The 18461-nt window shown below is 42.7% G+C and overlaps 1 protein-coding gene across 2 annotated transcripts in view; it reads left to right on the top strand.

Moving 5' to 3' along the window:
* PRKAG2 (protein kinase AMP-activated non-catalytic subunit gamma 2) overlaps window positions 1-18461 on the top strand; it is a 213301-nt gene that overhangs the window by 66072 nt on the left and 128768 nt on the right. For both annotated transcript variants that reach the window (XM_066314255.1, XM_066314256.1), the window contains exons 2-3: window positions 2424-2495; window positions 13506-13785. In XM_066314255.1, coding sequence (XP_066170352.1) covers window positions 2424-2495; window positions 13506-13785 — 352 coding nt within the window. The remainder of the gene's footprint in view (window positions 1-2423; window positions 2496-13505; window positions 13786-18461) is intronic.

Here is an 18461-nt window from a genome sequence, read left to right as displayed (position 1 = left end):
GTAGTTACAATCATAGACTTTTTAACAGGACTAAAAGTACAATTATTACCCACTTTGAAATGTTCAGCAGTGCTGTATTAACAAAAAAAAAAACAGGTCTCATGCTGCCCAGAAAGCTGCAGCTCCAGTTATTTTGGCTGACAGATAGAGATTTGTTCTGGATGTAAAGACAGATGAAGCCACAATACCTCCACGGTATCTGAGAGTTACAAATCAGAATAGAGTTGTCATCTGGGTTTCATGATACTGTTAGACTTCAGAATTTAATACATATGTGGCTTTAAATTTGGAATTGTAAATAAGAACTGAAATTTAGCTCCTAGAAAGATAGTCATATCTATCTACCCTCTCCTGGTTTTGAAGGTTTCTGCTCAAATAGGACATTTTGTTTTCATTCCTGGCAGTTCTAGATTTTCTGAACAGCTTTTTCAACTCTGATCAGTAGATATGTGTACCCTTCAACCCAGTTTCTGCCATCCAGTCTCCAGCCTTCCTAAACAGCTGCTTTCCTCCCTGGAAGTTACACTAGGGAGTAATATAGAGATACTAATATGTGGAGCTCAAAAGCAGTTATTTTCTTGATTTATTCCATGGAAAATTACTTAGCACACGTCAGATTCCAGCTTCTGCACGACTGAGGATGGGTAGAGGAAAATGTTGGTGAATCCTTTGGCTGAATTAAACACAAGGGGATATGTTTTTGTATAACTTTCATTAGGCTCTTAAATATCTTCACAGAGATTCTTCAATTATGTCCCGCAGTAGCATTTGAAGTAATAATAATGGTGATAATCTATATATTGATGGTGTTTATAAATGCCATTTACGGCTAAAGGATTTTTATATGGAGTAAGTAAATTTAATCTTAATCTTAATTTTAATTTTAATTTTAATCTCTTCCTTTGGTTTTGAGATGTTTCCCTATAGCTTTATTTGCAAACAAAGGTGATGTGAAACACAGATGCCCAGACAAGAGGGAGATGTTACACAGCAGAGCTTTGTAGATCATTCCCACTGAATGTGCATAGCTAGGGCCGGGAGCAGATGAATTTGTCAGGAATATATTTGTTTGGGGCCTAATGATTTGGGGCCAGCTTGGCCAAGCCTGGCTGCTGCTTTTTTTTTTTTTTTTTTTTTTTTTTTTCCCTTTTCAACTTGGCATGAATTACTCCCATGTGTTTTAGTTCCAGTAATTCAATATTTTGTTCCTTATTTTTGTTGCTCGTTATGTAACCAGAATATTTTCAAACACTTGTAAGAATTATGCCTGAGTTGTACACAATTTTTGAACATATTTTGACTTCAGTATGATTACACAAAGTGATGTGATTAGACCTGTGGCTGCTCTGAATTCTGAAGACAAGCAAGCCCTGCAGACATCGTGGATGGTGCTAATTTTTAATTAAGCTCTGTTTGATCACAAATTAAGTTTACGTGAAATTGCTATTTGTTTATATTTTGAACTCTTCTAAATGGATGCAGATGTGGTGGTTGAGAAGCACTGAATCATTGCATGGAAAGGGTGATGCCTTGCATCTGGGAGGTTCTGTGCTGGGGAGGCATTCCTGACATTTAGAACACCATTTAGGACCCAAGACTCAATTCTTCAGCACATAGCTTCAGGCAGCCTCATACTTCTGGTCATGGAATTGCTCATTATGTACTTTTCTGATCAGACAGATGCTAAACTTGACACTAACATAATTTCCTTATGCATGTAGAAAGGAGCTCTAAAAACCCTGTGGCTGGAACATGAAGTATCATAAACAGAACAGACGGCAGGAGGTGGAATGTAATTGCAGTTTGTTTTTGTTAGTTAAAAATGAGCATGTGTGCTTTTCTTATGGCTTTATTGTCTTCAGTCCTGCAGAATTGGGTGCTCCTCTCCCATTTGTGCAAGTGAATTGATTATTTCCTCCCTGAGCACCATCTCGGTTTTCTCTGTCTTTTTTTTAGCAGTTACATATTTCTCAGAATGTTGATATATTTTCATTAAGGTGGTGTTTATTGCCATAAATACTCTTTAAGATCATGCATCCCACTAAAGGCAAGATAGGCATTTGCTGAGCAAGTGGATGTTTTTAAACTGTAATTCCCTACCAAATTTTCTGTGGGATTTCGGTACCTCCCCTTGAAAGTTTTAACACATGGCTTTTGGCTTTGGCTGTGCAGGTGGTTTTTGACGGTGATGTGGTGCAAGTGCTGCTGAGGGTTCCCTGTTCACTTGTGACTTACATCTGGCATTGTTCCACAGCCAAGGAGAACCATCAGAGCCCGTGTTGCTGCTTGCCAGCAATTGCTATGGGTGAAGCAGTGGGCAGTCTGGAAATAGATCTGTGGGCTTCAGTCATGGGATGCTCTGATGGGAGGAAGGAAGCATTAATAAAAGACATCAGTTTTTCTTCTATTCTCTGTCCTGGCAGGATCTCAGCTCGTTTGCCATGCCATTCCTGGACGGTGATGTGGAGAGCACAGACAAAAATGCTTCTCGCAAGGTAGGATAGATCCAAAGCTTCCCCTTCTTTGCAGTGCTTGGATCCCTTGTGGTGCACACAGTTTGTTAGGCTTGAAAAAGCCTGGGCTTTTCATCTTCCCTGCCATACCATTAACCTGTTGAGAGTAAGACAAATTTGCACTAAGACAAATCCAGTGCCTTTTGCAGACCTCCCCATGACAGTGCCTGTGCAGTATAACCTGTAAATAACCTGCAAGCTGCTGGTGGTGTTGTTGTAAATACTGCAGGTGTTGTGTGTAACACAGCTGTAGATCAGTGAGGTGATGTTGCAAAGCTGCTCAGGAATATTTTAACCTTACAAGATCTGAGGTGTTGCTGCAGAAATATACACTGCCCAAAGAGGAATCTGTGGTTGTTAGTAGGTTTTCCTGGAATTGCCTCCTGATGGCTGCTCTCTCTCTATGGAGGGTTTAACTGTTCATTGTCCTTGATCTCTCTGTCCTTGGCACTGGGAAGATGAACTGCCTTCATTTGCTGAAGCCACAGTGGTAGAATCTTCCTCTGAACAAAGTAGAAAGGTTCCTTCTCAGTGTGGGATTAACTCAAGGTTATCCTCGTGGAGGCATTGATTTGTTTTTCTGATGCTATTAAATTAAGCCAGTGTAGTCACAGAGTTGTCTTGTTTTAAAAAGGATCAGGGCAGCACATTCAATGGGTGACGTTGGGGATGGTTATACTGCACCTACACAATCTTCAAAGCAATAAAAATGGTGGGTGGGATCTGTCATCTTCAGGTCCTGGCCCCCTCATTTTCACAAAGCACTGAAGTACAAGATTGTCTGCTAAATGGAAGCCTCCCACCAGCCACATTCTGGGCTTGGCAAAGAGGGACTCTCCTCCGACCCATAGACACCCCCAAGAGCTGATCTTCAGCCACTCTGCAGACCACTTTCACCTGTCACAGTATTTACATGTGGACCTCCATGACCATTAAACCTGCTACAAGCCACAGGGCAGAGAGTCTGTAGGTTTAGTTTAAGGCAGACAAAGTAATAAGTACTTCTCAGTGAGGGTGATCTGCATCTAGAGCAATAATAACTTAGCTCTGTTGACAGCATGAGTTTCTATTCCTTTGTGCCTCACAGCTAAGGACAGATGTTTTAAGAATTTCTTCAATCCATCAGCAATTGAATAAGTTCATAAAAGTGGCCTTGTTCTTTTCTGTGTTGGACCTTTTAGACTGAGGTGGGAATTGCTGATGCTGGGGGACTCCTGTAGATGCCAGAAAGTGCTACCCAAAGGTGCCTCTTTGAAGGGTTTGAATAAAGTGAACAATGTGATGATTTTGGAAGGGATAGTCATGCCGGAAGAAGACAGGATTTTCTGGCTAAATTTTTTCCACTTATCACCTTCTTTTCAGAAAGAAAGGTGAGAAAGTTGCATGAATCTCAGTCATGAGGAAATAATGTGCCAAGGCTAATTGCACTGATGTGCAGAATTACATGATATCATTGAATGACTTCCACTCTACCATTCCTGAGTCCTGTCATTTTCTTCTAACTGGTCTCAGGACTCTTTTTGCACAAATGCACAGAATCATTTAGGTTGGAAAAGACCTCTGAGATTATTGAGTCCAACCTTAGATCACCACCTGGCCTTTGATGAGTTCACGTCTTGGGAAAAGTGGATGGACATTTCAATAGTTGCCTCTTTTTTTGTAGCATTGCTAAGTGCTGGGGCAAATTCTGCTTATGGAAATGCAACTGACTTTGGAATAACCACAGAGCTGGGGCTTAATATGTGAAGTTGTATTTTTAATTGGCCTTTTTGACTGAGTGTGTAAGACCCTGAGGTTTTTTTCTACTATTGTACTTAGAGCTCTGTTCAACACATGCAACAAAGTGGTAAGAAGAGAGCTGGCAGTTCCCCACTTCTGATAAAAACCAGATCATCTTTTACAATCCATGGCCACACATATAATCAATAGGTCATCTTCCTCAATGAGAAGTATGAGATTTTTGCTGGTAGTGAATGATGAGTAGCATCAGAGTACAGAATTTATTTAGTTCTAACTAAAACATTACCAGTCTCTGATACATAAAAAAGTGCCCAAGTTACTCTTCAGGGAGAACTCTTCTTAGTTCAAGTTTGAAATCGCTGTATGGTGTGTAACTTTTGTCTATTAAAGGTCAGTTTTTCATCAGTAGCTTGGCTTTTTCCATTCACACATCATGCTGGAGACAGGCAATCCATCAGGGGTGGGTTTCTCTTCCTGCACTTAAGGCTTCTGTCACCTGGGATATAGATCAAGAGTAGTTCACAACCCATCTTCCCGATCTGCCATTAATTTAATTCTCTGTTCTTTTTGAAAGGCTTTTAGAAACTGAATTAACATTTTTCACAGGAACTCTCAGCAGTTTACCATGCGAGTGTCTCTCAATCATTGTCCTGTGACAACAATCCTCGTTACACAGCTAGGAAATTCAAGTCTAGAATTATTTGTTCAGGTTCACGTAGGAATTTTTTGGCAGCAGTGGTAAGTGACACACATTTCCTGAAGTTCAGCCTTAATCACTTCTCATTAATATGTCTACTATTATAAATGATGTATTCTGCTTTCCTTGATGACTAATGGCAGGAAGAGGATAGGGATAGTTTTCACCCTCCTCTTTTGAAGATGGAGAATATAATACCCTGAAGGATCTTGTGTAGAAATGTTTGGCAGGGTGTGATGGAGAATGGTGCCTGGGACAGATAATTTTGCCCTTCTTACTGCCAGACAAAATGTCTTAAAACTTGTGTGGGTGGGTTTGTCTAAAGCAACTGGTATTGCTGACTGCCCCATGCACAAAGGTGGGGCTCTCCAGAAATGCTTTAAATCCTTCCTGCACAGAGACCTTAGAGGATCATTAGGGACAGAAATATAGTCAAGAACAAAGTCTATAGTCTGGGAGCTGAAAAGCCATCAGATTTACTGCATTTCCTGGGAAAACACAGTGGAAGAGGGGCAGTTTAGAGACCTGGAAAATGACGAGTGGTTGGGAGCATCATTCAGAAAATAATTCTGGTACAGTGTGGCAGGGCAGCAGTCAGGGATGAGTGCCCCTCTGCACCCGAATGGCTCTATCAATTTTACGGGTCTTAACACCTTGAACGTTTATAGATCTTCCATCTCAAATGTAGGTTAAAGGATAAGGTGTGGAAATTACAGGAATTGCAGGACAGCCATTAGCTTCAGCTTAAAGCCTAGGATTGTGAATGATCAAAAAGAAAAAAAAAATTACACAGGAAACTTGTTTTTGAGGAGTCAGCTAGCAAATTATAGATGGAGGAGGGAGGAGGTGGGAGAAAAGATGCTTGAAGAATAATATTGATCCATTTCTTTATGGAAATAACAGAATTGTCACAAAAATATAGACAAAGGCTTGGAAAAGAAGTGTTCATTAAAAATCCTTTTCTCTATGTGGGGAGAAAGCTGGTGAGATGTTTATCTTAGATAACAAAGGTGGCTCTATCCTATTAATAGCTGAAGTGTCTTTAAAGCATAAGCTGTTAAAGTAAGATATTTTAAAATTAAATCCAAACAACTCTGATGAAACACTCTTGAATGAAGTGGCAGAGCTTTCTCTGCCAAGTGTTGATTGTGAATAAATCATGGAGCAGAGATGAAGTTTCAAAAGACTGCAAAAAAGGCAATTACTGTGTTAATATTTATGATGTTTGCAATTAGGATAATGTACAGGTTTGTCAAACATTAGTCCTGAGCAAAACAATGAAATAGCTAATGTTGGCTAGTTAATGAGGCTGTTATAATAGACTCATTTGGATTGAAATTAATTGTAAATGGTTCTTATTGAGCAAAGGTGGGAGTTGAAATGAATTATAAATTTGGTTGAGAAATGTCATAGCGTTGGTGTCACATATATAGAAAAGTAAAACAAGTCATTTTGATTTAAGGAACTGGAATGTGACTGAATAAACATGGAACCTAGTAAATGAATAAAAACCTGGCTGCAAAAATAAATGGAGACTCGACAGTGGAAAATTTTGTTTCTAGGCAGACAAAACATTCTATTGCTGTACTATATCATACCTTATCAGTGGTTTGAAAGATAGACTCATTACTGGTACAGTTTGTGGTTCATACAAAAATGAGAGGGGAGAGAGTGGCAAACTGAGAGTGGTAAATTCTGAGCGAGAGACTGATGAAGAATGATGTAACTCACTTAAAGCACAATTTGCAGAAGAACAGCCCAACTCCATTTGGCCAACCTGTGATCAGTTACACCTAGGAGCATCTAATGCAGACCTCTTGGGAAGTCTTTCACAGAGCCTGGGTTGGATTTTGAGAACAGCTGCAGGCAATCAGCTGTTTGTGGGTTCTGGATGTGACTCAGTGGTTAAAGGATTAGTTTGGGTTCAATGAGCAAATGTACAACCTACAAATAAAGGAATAGAGCGAAAGTAGAGGTTTTGTTCTGACTGCCTTTGGCACTAACTCACTGTTCTGCAATCAGCAATGCAGGAGGGAAGTGTTGGTGAAATACAATCAGACTATTGGGGGAGTGACTCCAATAGTGAAGGATTCCAAGGAGTGTTTTGTCTTGCCACTGTTTTTGTTTTGTCCCGTTACTCATGGGAATGACACAAGCGACCCCTGGGTAAGGGAGGAAAAGAAAAAAAAAAAAACCCAAAACATTTTCAACCCCTCCTTCCTCATTCACTGGCAAATAAATCTCCTTTAGATTTTTTTTCACAGTTGTTTAATTGTCCATTTTTTATGAGTGATGAAGATGGGGAGCAAATCCTGGATAATGCCACAGCCTTGGAATGGGGCACCTGCAGTGGATGCAGGGAGCCTCAGGGCAAGGGAAGTCTGACAACCAGTGCACTGTGATATGCACGGCTCCTCCCCATCCACTGCTTTAAAATAAATGACCTTAAGGGTTAGGAATTGGACAGGGAGCCAGCCCTGCTCTTCCCTTTCCTAATGCCTGCTGTCTGTCTTTGAGCAGCCCTGCTCACTGCTGGAAACCTTCCCCTGACTGCGTGTGCAGCAGGGCTGAGCTCCCAGAGCCTGCCAGAGCAGCCAGCCTCATCCCATTGTGTTCTAATCTGGGAAAGTGTCATTGTACTTTCGTTTTGGGAAGTGACATCCCTGACCCTGTAAAACACGATGCCATCTCAATCGGTACAGCTCATGCAGAACGAAGGGGACCGGTGGTGGTGAATGTGAACGCTGGGAGAGCAAGTCCTTCATTACCTTTCAGCCTAATGAAGTCAGCTCTTCTGTCTCTGTGAGCTCTTTTGTTCCAGCAGGACGAGAGAATCATCCAATTAACTTTATCAAAGGGCTTTTTTGCTGGGATTCAGTGGAAGGGCAGGAAACAAGTGCAGACTTCTATCTGGTGTATTGTCTCTAATTGTGTTTACTGTCCCTGTCAAGGATGGTGGGAGGTAATTCCTTTTCTGTTACTTGCCTTTCAAAAAATTTTCAAGTGAAGTGGCAAAATAAAGGGCAGATAACTCACTGTTGTAAAAGCAAACAGAACTCCGTAGTGCTCCATAAATGTCCTCACTGTTCAGGGTTGAAGAAAAAGGGAACAGAGCTCAGGAGCATTTTATAACTTTCACCTAAATTCAGAAGCATTTTGAAAGTCTATTCAGATTGAGCCCGTTTGTATTCGACAGAGTATTTTTTCAACCTGTTCTGAGAAATGAAACTAAATTCACCACAAAGTGAACCAGAGCCAGAGGTTTTTCCGAGAGAGCATCCTCTGGGGAAGGCTGTGTGCTCAGTCAAGGATCTCCTTGGCAGGAGAGCAGAGGGGATGCCTGTGAAGAGATGCTGTGGCAGGGGCACAGGCAGTGCCTGGATTTCCAGCACAGTCTCTGCCTGTCCATGGTCAGGGTATTCTCATTCATTTTTCTGGCCATATAGCTTTGGCAGGACACTTCTCTCCCCTGCAGTTCAGTGCTCCTTAAATTCTATGTTGGGACCAGAAATTTCTTCTTAAAGAGGACTTTATCTGGTGAAAAAAGAGGGATCAGATATCCACCATAAAGCAAAGGAACAAAAATCACAATGTTGAGAGCATTTCTGCCTGTGGCAGGGCTGAGATGGGTGCTGTGAGGATGACGAGGGACTAGTTTGTGATGAAATAGGAATAGTTTGCTATCTTAGCCCATTGCACTGAGGATTATCATATGGTAGTGATCAAATATAGTTCACTTCAATATTTCTTGTGAAATAAGATGAAGAATTGCAAGCCAGGTAAGAAAAAAGATGAAGGAAAAGATTGGTATTGACAGGATGAGTGCTGGATGGAGGGACACAACCAGTGGGGTTTCCCCAGCGTCACTCTTGGGTATTTGCCAGTCAATCTGAGACAAAGAATAGAAGCACAGTAACCAGATTTGTTAAACATGCAAAGGAAGGTGTTTTTTTAATCGCAGGGAGGGATCTTGTACAGGAAGACCTGGATGACCTTCAGGATGGATAATTCTTAACAGCATAGGGTTATTCCCTTGATGTATGTTAACCAGAGCAACAAGTAAAAGAGTTCAGGGAATATTCTCTTGGCCTGGAGATGAAGGGTTTGGCCACAATCCTGTTACAGAGCCAAACTCTAGGCTAGAAGAAAGGAAGAAGAGATTAGGAAGAGAGAAAGATTCCATCATCCAGGTGAAATGACAGGGGCAGCCTTCATAACATTAATTCCTCATAGTGAAATCTTCCAGAGCTGCTTGACTTGGGGCAAGTGCCCCCACTATCACTTTCTGTTTCAAAAAATGGAATGCTGAGTCTGCTAGATGCCAAACACTGTAAGACACATCTCATTTCATTGCTTTGTTTCCAGCAGTGGATAGTTCTGGATGTATTTCAACACGTGCCTGTGATCACTTTGTGTGTACAACAGGGCAAAATCTCTCCCTGGTCCCCAGCTGGGGATCCTTTTGTGCAGTGAAATGTGAAAACTGATAACAACTTAGAGCAGTTTAGATTTTTTTATCAGCGCTGTGTGAGATAACCAGTTTAGCCTTGAACAAATGCAGTTGGGCACTAGCACCAGCACATCTGATGTAGAACAGGGCTCTGCTCTGTTGCTTCACCTCCCTGGGGAGCAGCACACTGCTGTGGGCTGAGGGTAGGGTTACACTGGCACTATCACCAGCTGCTAATTTAGCCCTATTCCAGCTCCTCTGTTCTCTGCAGGATAAGGTCAGGGGCTGACATTTCTCTCCAGCATAACCATTTTTAAGGTATAAGGACTCCAGGGTTGGGCAGAGAGCTCAAAGATCCCATTTATGCTTTGCACAAAGCCAGCACAGGAAATGTTTTGTTGTTAGTTGGTTGACTGGGGGGATGTTGTTTCGGTTTTGTTTTTTGGTTTTGGTTGTTTGGTTTTTTTATAAATTAGGTGAACAGTCTTAGTACTTAGAAGAATTCTTCAATTTTTTAAATTCAATCGTACTTGTGCGTGGATTAATATTGTACTTGCACTGTGTGTTTGGCTTTTTTATCTCCAAGAGGCCAACTGTCTTTTTGGGATAAAATGAACCATATCCCCATGTGCATTTATATTGTTTTTTAGGTCTGTTTTGTATTTCTGCCCATTCTCTTTTTACAGCTCCTCCTTGACCAGCACAAATTGATTCACAGTGCTTACTAATGTGAGAAACCAGGGTGTAATACTTTTATTTTGCTACTACAGCTCGGCTGGGGGAATAGTTATCTTGCCAAAGAACATGTGGGAGTTTTCAGCCCACCTGCCTATCACAGCTTCAGGGAATGAGTCCAAAAAGCCTGAAGAACAGGCTGATGAATGATCTAGCTGTGTGACCTGCCTCTAGCATCACTGCCAGAGTTGTCACACCAAGTCTGCATGGACTGATGGGGTTTATTCCACAGCAAAGATTCTTCTGCATTTCCAGCTGAAGCATGAAAATGAACATTGCCTTATGACTTTTGGATATGCTCTGATGACTGTTGCTGCTGATTTTACTTGCAGAAGCACCTAATCATCTTTTAAAACTTGCAATCCATTAACCACAAATGATATTCTAAGCAAGCAATCCTGTTGTAATTCCCCAAGCAAAATCACAAGTATTTACCCACCGTGATGGTGGGTGTAACCTGTGTGTAATTAACAAGCTGGGGAAGAATTCAATGTAGTAATTTCCTTTAATTTGGTAGCATGCACATGTGTATTTAGCAGTGTGCCCCTGGTGCTCTGACAATTAATTAATTCATCTGCTTGGCATGATGGAGAGAAGGCAACTGGTTGTGATTGCAATAAATAAAAACACCCTGCTGCTTATGCTCAGAATCTGAGAACAATTTGCTTTTGTGTCTGGCTTCCATGTAGAAGGGAACACTGACCTTTTTGACAAATTGTTGTTTGACATTTTACATCTCGAAAATTGCTTTAGTGTGTAAGGACACCACGGTAGTTTTGAAGTGTCTCCTATCAGTGTGTCATTTTAACCAAACAAGCATGCAAAAAAAGATAACATGAAGCATGAAGGGTAGTGCCAGAGCGAGACCCTTGGCTTTACAAATGTCATGGCTTGTCACTTTAGAAAAAAATATCATGAACTTACCATCCTGGAAACACACCTAAATTACAGTAGCAGTGGCATATTTGCATCATGATTAAAATAAGCTAGAAAATGTTCTCACTGCTCACTTTCAGACAGTAGATTTGGCAGCAGACCTATTTAAACTGCCATGCAGAAAGAGGTGCCATTGTGCTGCTTGGTTATTCCTTGAACTGTGTAAGTTGTGAGGAGAACAAGGCTTAAGTAGTCTCAGATGATTTACAGATGATATTTTAGTAAATTTAATAAGCTTTATGAGAAAGCTATCACTTTAGGATTGTTTTACCCATGAACAAAAGTGCAATTTGTTTATGAATTTCCTATAGTGTGGTTATTATTCCAGGTCTCAGCTGGGGGACTGTGCCCTATTATTCCTGATAAATACTCACTGGGAGACAGTCTAAGTGCTGGAGGACTTAGAGTGGGAATAAAGGAGATACAGTCCTCATGGCAGAATAGATTTGTAATTTGGAATGAGTTTTCAAGATTGCAGGTAGAATCCGTGACAGAGTTAGGAGGCAAACCTGAGCCTCAGGCAACTGCATTAACCATGAAACATTACTTTTTTCTTCTCTTGTGGAGACTGTCCAGAGTCTGTTGTTGCTTTTGGTAGTTGCTATTGCTTCAGTTAGAATTGATTTATCTTCTTTAAAAACTTCCCCTTGAGGGCAGCTTCTCCCCTAATTCATCTGTAAAAGGACAGGTATATGCTTGAGACATTTTTGCCCACACTGACAAAAACAGGAACGCAGTTATAAAAGAGTTGTTCTGTCTCTTGTCTGACATTTGTGTGCTGTGCAGAGGAACACAGGGCAGAATTCATCATCTAACCAGGGCTGTGCTGGCACACGTCTGTGCTCCTCTTAGTGACCCACACTATTTGTGTCCATCTCCCAGACAAGGTGCCAATTGCTCTGTAGGTCAGAAACCTTCCCAAAAGGGAGACTGGAATCTCTGCAGGCTGTTCTGCAGTTCCACACATCACGACCTGCTCCAGCTCTGTCCCATCCCAAGTGGAAAGAGGAGCTGGTCTAAAGTGTGTGTGCAGGACACAGAAGGACTACAAGAAGGGGGGCCCTGAGTTATGGAGGGAGCAGCTATTTGGCCATTATGATGCTTGTACATGTTTCTACAAGTGTTTTGGAGCCATGAATAAACATTATTTTGAAAAGGGAGTCATTTGCATGGGTTTTAAACTTTGCTGGCCATTTTTAGTTGGGCTCATACACACAAACCCAAAGGAGAGCACATTTGCCTATGGAGGTTTCCTTTCAGCTAAATCCTCCTAATGAAAGATGCTGTTTTCCCCTAAAATGACTCCCATGGCAGCACTGCCCTTACCAAACTGGACTGACACACATCAGGAGGCCTCTTCAGAGGCAGGAGCTGCTGCCTGCTCCTCCTCCTGAGTTGAGTAATTGGGCAAAGAGGAGCAGAGGCTGTGGGCACATCCACCTTGGCCTTGGCTTGAGCATTCCCTGGCGACCTGAAACCCACTGCTGCCTTCTGCCAGGAACAGAGCCCTTCATTCATGAGAAATGCCCCGAGCTAAAACAGCAGCCTTATACCCACAGAACTACTGTGTGCTTCCAGAAGGAAATAAACTCTTCATATAGCCCAGGCACGTGCAAATCCCACAGAGATTTTGGGTCAGCTTCTGTTAATTGTATGGGGAGGAGAATTTAATCTCAGTTCCTTTTTTTTCCTGTTTGTTTTTCTGGGTTCTCTTCATTGGGGAGCCCTCACAGTGCAGAGCTGTGCTACGCACAGATATTTACACTACTGGAAAGGCAGCACAGGTCCCAAAAGGGATACAGCTGTTAGAAAGGTCAGATCCCAGCTCAGGTAATTAGCAGGAGCGTCATCACTCTTAAAATGGTTCCTCTATTTTTGGCCTAGGAGCTGCAATCCCACAGTTGTGGCTGTGGCTGGCGTCATGGAGACCTGTTGGGCACTTGGGGACTTGTGTGTTGTGCTGAGTCACGTCATGGGATGGAGATTTAAGTGCTGTGGGTGGATGCTTAAATTCGTGGGGAAGACTTTGGGGCACCATGTTTCCTCTAACCACCATCATCCATTGCCTTAAATTAATTCCTTGCCAGTCACCTCTCACTTGTCCAGGGAAGGAAGAGGGATGTGTGACAAATAAAAGCAGTAGATAATTCCTGCATTATATGTGTGATAATAAAATGTATGCACACCTTGAAAGGTTTTTGTGAGATTCAGGGTGTCTTTAGGAGCAAGGGGCACCATGAGGCCAGAGAGGTGGCACACACACACCTGTGTCAGTGGAGGGAGGTGCTGGGGAAGGTGAGCTCTGGCTAATCCGCCACCCCAACAAACAGAAGTTGGCTCTGTTGAGACAAGTTCAGAGATCCTGGAGGCCTGAACTGAACTGAATTAATGGACATTTTTTTCTTTTTTTTCTTCCTTCTTCTCTCCTCCTCAGGTGGACGAAAGCTACTCAGCCGGCAGTCCTTCCAAAGGCCTTTTCTCAAAAGGGCTCCAGAACCGACCTTCCAGCCCCGTTTCTGCCCCTGTGAGGTCCAAACACAGTCCTGGCTCACCCAAAACAGTGTTCCCCTTCCCCTACCAGGAGTCTCCCCCACGCTCCCCACGCCGAATGAGCTTCAGTGGGATCTTCAGGTCCTCCTCCAAAGAGTCTTCCCCCAATTCTAACCCGTCTACCTCTCCTGGGGGCATCAAGTTTTTCTCCAGATCAAGAAAAAGTAAGACATTGCTCATGTTATTTCAGGAAGATACACGGTACCTCTGGGCTTGGCCCATTCTTTACCTGCGGTAGTGAAGTAAGTGCAGATGAGGCATGTGCTGATTGTTCCTTCTCTCTTTCACTGACAGAGTGTTGTGGGTTTCTGATGTGCTGGCCATTAGGTGTGACTTATGCAGGGCCATGGACGCCTCAGGGGCACCTACACAGGCCTGAGGATGGAAATCACACTCCTGTGCTTTGTTTAGAAATCCTTTGTCCACGTTAGTGGGAGTTTTCTGGGTGTTTTCACCAAAGGTGGTTGGAGACATTCGTGGGATATGTGGTGGTGGGCACTCATTGATGTCACTCAGGAGTTACAGGTTCTCTAGAACCCATAGGGAATTTCAGCTGTGCTTTTTAATTGGTATTTATCTGCCCTTTTGTAGGGAGGGCGAGTGACCTTTACTGGATGGAAATAAATTGTATTTGTTTCCAGTCAAATGACCATTAAGGGGATATTTGAGCTCTTCTGCAAGAATATGAAAGGCAGAACAAGCCTAATTGGCTCAGGGCACTTGCTGTATGCAGCTTTATACCTGGGGAAGATTTTAGCTCTTCAGCAGCCTGTGTGCTGTTCACACACTGCTGGAACTCAGAAATGAGCAGGGTTGAGAAAAGCTTCAATTTTAAAACTTTCTTACTGAACAGAGTTTCCCAGTGCTGGTCAACAAACCAAACCTGGTCTGCATGAGGGTTTAGTGGCTGTGGGAAAGGAGCAGAGTTACAGGGGAAAGAGAGGAGTAGTATTTTGCTGGATTGTCAGATCACAGTGAGTTTTCAGTCTTTAAATGGAAGAAAAAATTGTTGGCAAATCTTCTGTGACAATGTAGAATTGGTCATATGCCTCTGTTGGACTGTGCATTTCCTGCAATGTATTGATTGTTTTCAGTAATTTTAAATAGTAGAGGGGGACCTTGTCAGTTTTCTTTATGAGAATTTCTCTTAAAATCGTTGGCTTTAATCAGAACAAGTAGTTTCAGAATGACTTGTGCACAAGAACACAACAGTACAGACCCATACAGGATTTTTCTCTTTCTCTATCAGAAGTGCTGCTGAAGGTTCATTGAAATGGTGTCTTTTCCACTCCTTACTTCTCTCTAAAACACCATCAGGAGATTGAAAAGTAGGAGTCAGTGTTTCTGAAGGACTCAGAGAAAGCTCTGAACATCTATTCAAGGATATTTGTTCGTCCCTACTTGAAGTTCAAGTATGATTTTTATGCTCCCCTCCTGTTAAAACTTCACAATAATTAAAATCCATTTAAGCTCTTCTTGCTAGTCCACATTGGTTTAAACATGGCCTTTAAATATTGGCAGCATTCTGCTGATGGAGCAGGCAGAGGAGGGCTCTCTGCTGCATGAATAGCAGCAATTTAGACTGCAGAGCAAAGCCATCCTGGGACTTTGTAATCAACTTATCTAAGCAGCCAGCACTATTTAAGCCCTAGCAAGGTACAACAGAATATTAAATAAAGAAATCTTCCAGGAGTCAGCAAAATCCTTTTGATAAGGTCACATTTCTGCCTCAGGAACAGGCTTGGAATGGGGCCATGCTATATTTGAGCTAACAGAAAGTGTCATGACCCTGCTGCTCTGGGAGCCTTGCAGGAATTGCACTGGGCTTGGGTGCTCGTGGTCTTTTGTTCTTAAGGCAAGAGAGACAGCCTCTTGGAAAGGGTATGCTGATTTTGATTGCTGTTTAAATTGAGAACTCCTCTCTTTCCACAGCTTTTTGCAAAACAGGACATTTCTTATCTTGCTTTCACAGCATTTAGCTCTCTTAGAGTGAATCTAATGCAGGCACCCACCCTTCACTACCACATTAGTTTTATTCAGAATGTGCTAAACAGCGGGCAGCAATCAACTGCATTCTTGGAGTTTACTATATTTAATTAACTTTGATAGGATTTTATTTAGTAAAACCCTTTCAGGACTTCTGGAAAAGTAGGGGTTAGCATTTCTGCTGTATTATTATCTTTTTACAAGCAATACTTCTGCAGTCTGCTACTTTGCAAATGGGGTAACCCCATGTACTAAGAACAGTAAGTTAACTGGTTGTGTGCTACTCAAAACAAGGTGTCTGTGTCTTGGACAGCATTTCCTAAGAGACAAGGAGCATTCCTTGTTCTCAGACACTCCTCAGACCAGATGCTTCAGACTTTTGCAGAGATCCTCTTCTAAAGAGTTCTGAAAAAAGCTAAACCAGCACATGGCTCCACATTTCTAAAGGTGCTTAAAGGCTTGACAGCTCAAAATTGTCACAATTTATGTGATTAAAACCCCATTTTCTTAAACAGCTTAGGATAGCTGTGTTAAAAGCGAATGGGACTCAGGTTGTTTTATAGTTCTCAAACTGTGAGTGCACTGAGATCAGCTGGGCTGGTTATGTTTGCTTGCCTTTACATCCCTGCCAGTGCTGGATTAATTTATTATTTATTAATTAGCTCTGTGCTGGACTGCACTCTGAGGATCACCAGCAGGTCGAGGGAAGTCATCCTCCCCCTCTGCTTGGCACCAGTGACACACATCAGCAGGGCTGGGTCCAGTTGTGGGCTCCCCAGTACAAGAAAGGTGGGGACACACTGATCCAGCAAAGGGCCACTGCACTGGGGCTGCAGCAGCTGGTGTAGGGGGAGGAAGAAAAAGGAGGAGAAGACCTTTGTGCTGTCTTCGGTTTCCTTGTGGGGTCATGACAACAGTGCCAGGCTGTCCAGGGATGCCCAGAAAAAGTGCAGGAGTCAGCAAGGGAAATGCCAGGAGCGTGTAGGAAAAATGTTCTTCATGAGGCTGGTGTGGCAGCAGGGGTGCAAAGGGGCTGTGAAATGGCTGCCCTGGCAGATTTTAATAAATTGACTGGACTAGGCTCTGAGCACCCCAGTTTAAAGTTGCTTTGAGCAGGGATCAGACCAGAGATCTGCAGATGTCCCTCCCAGCTGTGGCTCTTCTGGGAAACTCTGTACTGGAGTCTTCCCTTTGGGTTTATAGCAAATCTGTGTTTTATCCAGGCAATCAGCAATTAAAAAATAAACAACAAAAGCATCAGATAAAAGTTCACAGGGACCTGGGGTTTGTTTTTGTCCCCCACTTTATCTGAAAGGAGTCTGTGTTGCACTCCTTTCCTGTCATCGTGAGCAGTATGTGGGGGAAAGTAGGTGCAGTCTTTGTTTTAAATAACATACCCCGTCTTCCCTCCACTTCCTCCTCCCACACATTGTTCAAAACACAGACTAACCTGTTACTCTGCATATTCCTTGTTTTTCTTGGAAGCAACTTCTTCCTAGCTTGTTTTCATTTTAAAGACTATGTGTGGTATTTGCAGCGCCTGCTTTCCCATGTAGTTGCTCTTTTCCCAGCTAAGTTATTTTGCCTTTTGAATATACACAGTTAAGAAGGGCTGGGCTAGGACAATGTTAAAATAGAAAGTGATTTGCAGATGTGAAACTTTAAATATTTTCCACTTCGGGCTGGGAGTTTAAATGTTTTGCTCATCTTCAATATTTTGTCATTGGTTTTGGCAATATCCAAGAGCTCGTCTTTGTGCCTCTCCTCTTTGGCTGCCCCAGCTCAGTATCTGCTCATAATCCCACAGCTCTGATCTGACAAAAGATTTGCCTTGAAAGAAAGAATATCATCCCACAACATGTGCTTGGCTGCCAGCCACTTCAGGTAGTTCATAAGTACAGCAATAAACTGCTGGCTGGGGCTTCACATTCAGCATCCCACCTTTGCCAAAAACCCACCTCAGGCCCCTCTGGGAGAGGCTCTGCAGTGACTTTTTTGGGTGAGGTGTGTGCTTGGCCACTGTTGTAGCCCCTTCACTTTGAGAAGTTCACTGCAGAAAAATCTAAGACAGCTCTTTGCATGCTGGGTTTCTCTACAAGTGCTCTGAAATTTAATTATCCAATTTATTTAATTTTTCACTTCTTTTTTTGTCTGAGAATTTCTTTGCAACAGCACTGTTAGACCAACAGCTGAAAACTGAGTATGAATTGGGGGTGAATTAAGCCTGGCTTTGAGGTGGTGCAGAGGATTTTCTAGTGCTGTTCTCTGAATTGTGATGTTTGGTAAATGCATCCCCTCAGTGCTGCTCACCTTACACCTCCCAGAGCCAGGTGCTTTCTGCAAGTGGAGATTGGCTCCAGCACCTGGATCCAGAGCTGGCTTCAGCCTGCAACAATCCAACACTGGGGGTGTGTGTCAAAGGACAGGAAAGGTGACTGTGATTTATTGGGATGCATTGGAAAATGTTGGACCTGGGCATGACATCACAGCATAGGACAAGGGCTGGATACCATCCTGGTTTGGGCTGGGATAGAGTTAATTTTCCTTCCAGTGGCTGGTACAGTGCTGTATTTTGGATTCAGTGAGGCAATAACATTGGTAACTGCACTGGATTTGTGTGGCCAGGTTTTGGTAGTGGGGTGGCTTCTGGGAGAAGCTGCACGTCCAACAGAGCCAATGCCAGATGGCTCCAAGAAGGACTCACTGCTGGATGAGGCTGAGCCCATCAGCAATAGTGGTAGCACCTCTGGAATCACATTTAAGAACAGGAAAATATCCTGAACAATTGAGGATGTACGGCTCAGTACCACCAGCAGCAGCCTGGGCACATGAGCAGCCATGGAACATTAAAATA

This window comes from Sylvia atricapilla, chromosome 1 (genome assembly GCF_009819655.1).
Source record: "Sylvia atricapilla isolate bSylAtr1 chromosome 1, bSylAtr1.pri, whole genome shotgun sequence".
NCBI lineage: Eukaryota > Metazoa > Chordata > Aves > Passeriformes > Sylviidae > Sylvia > Sylvia atricapilla.
Note: the sequence above shows the minus strand (reverse complement) of the source record. Positions and strands in the feature narration are given on the sequence as shown.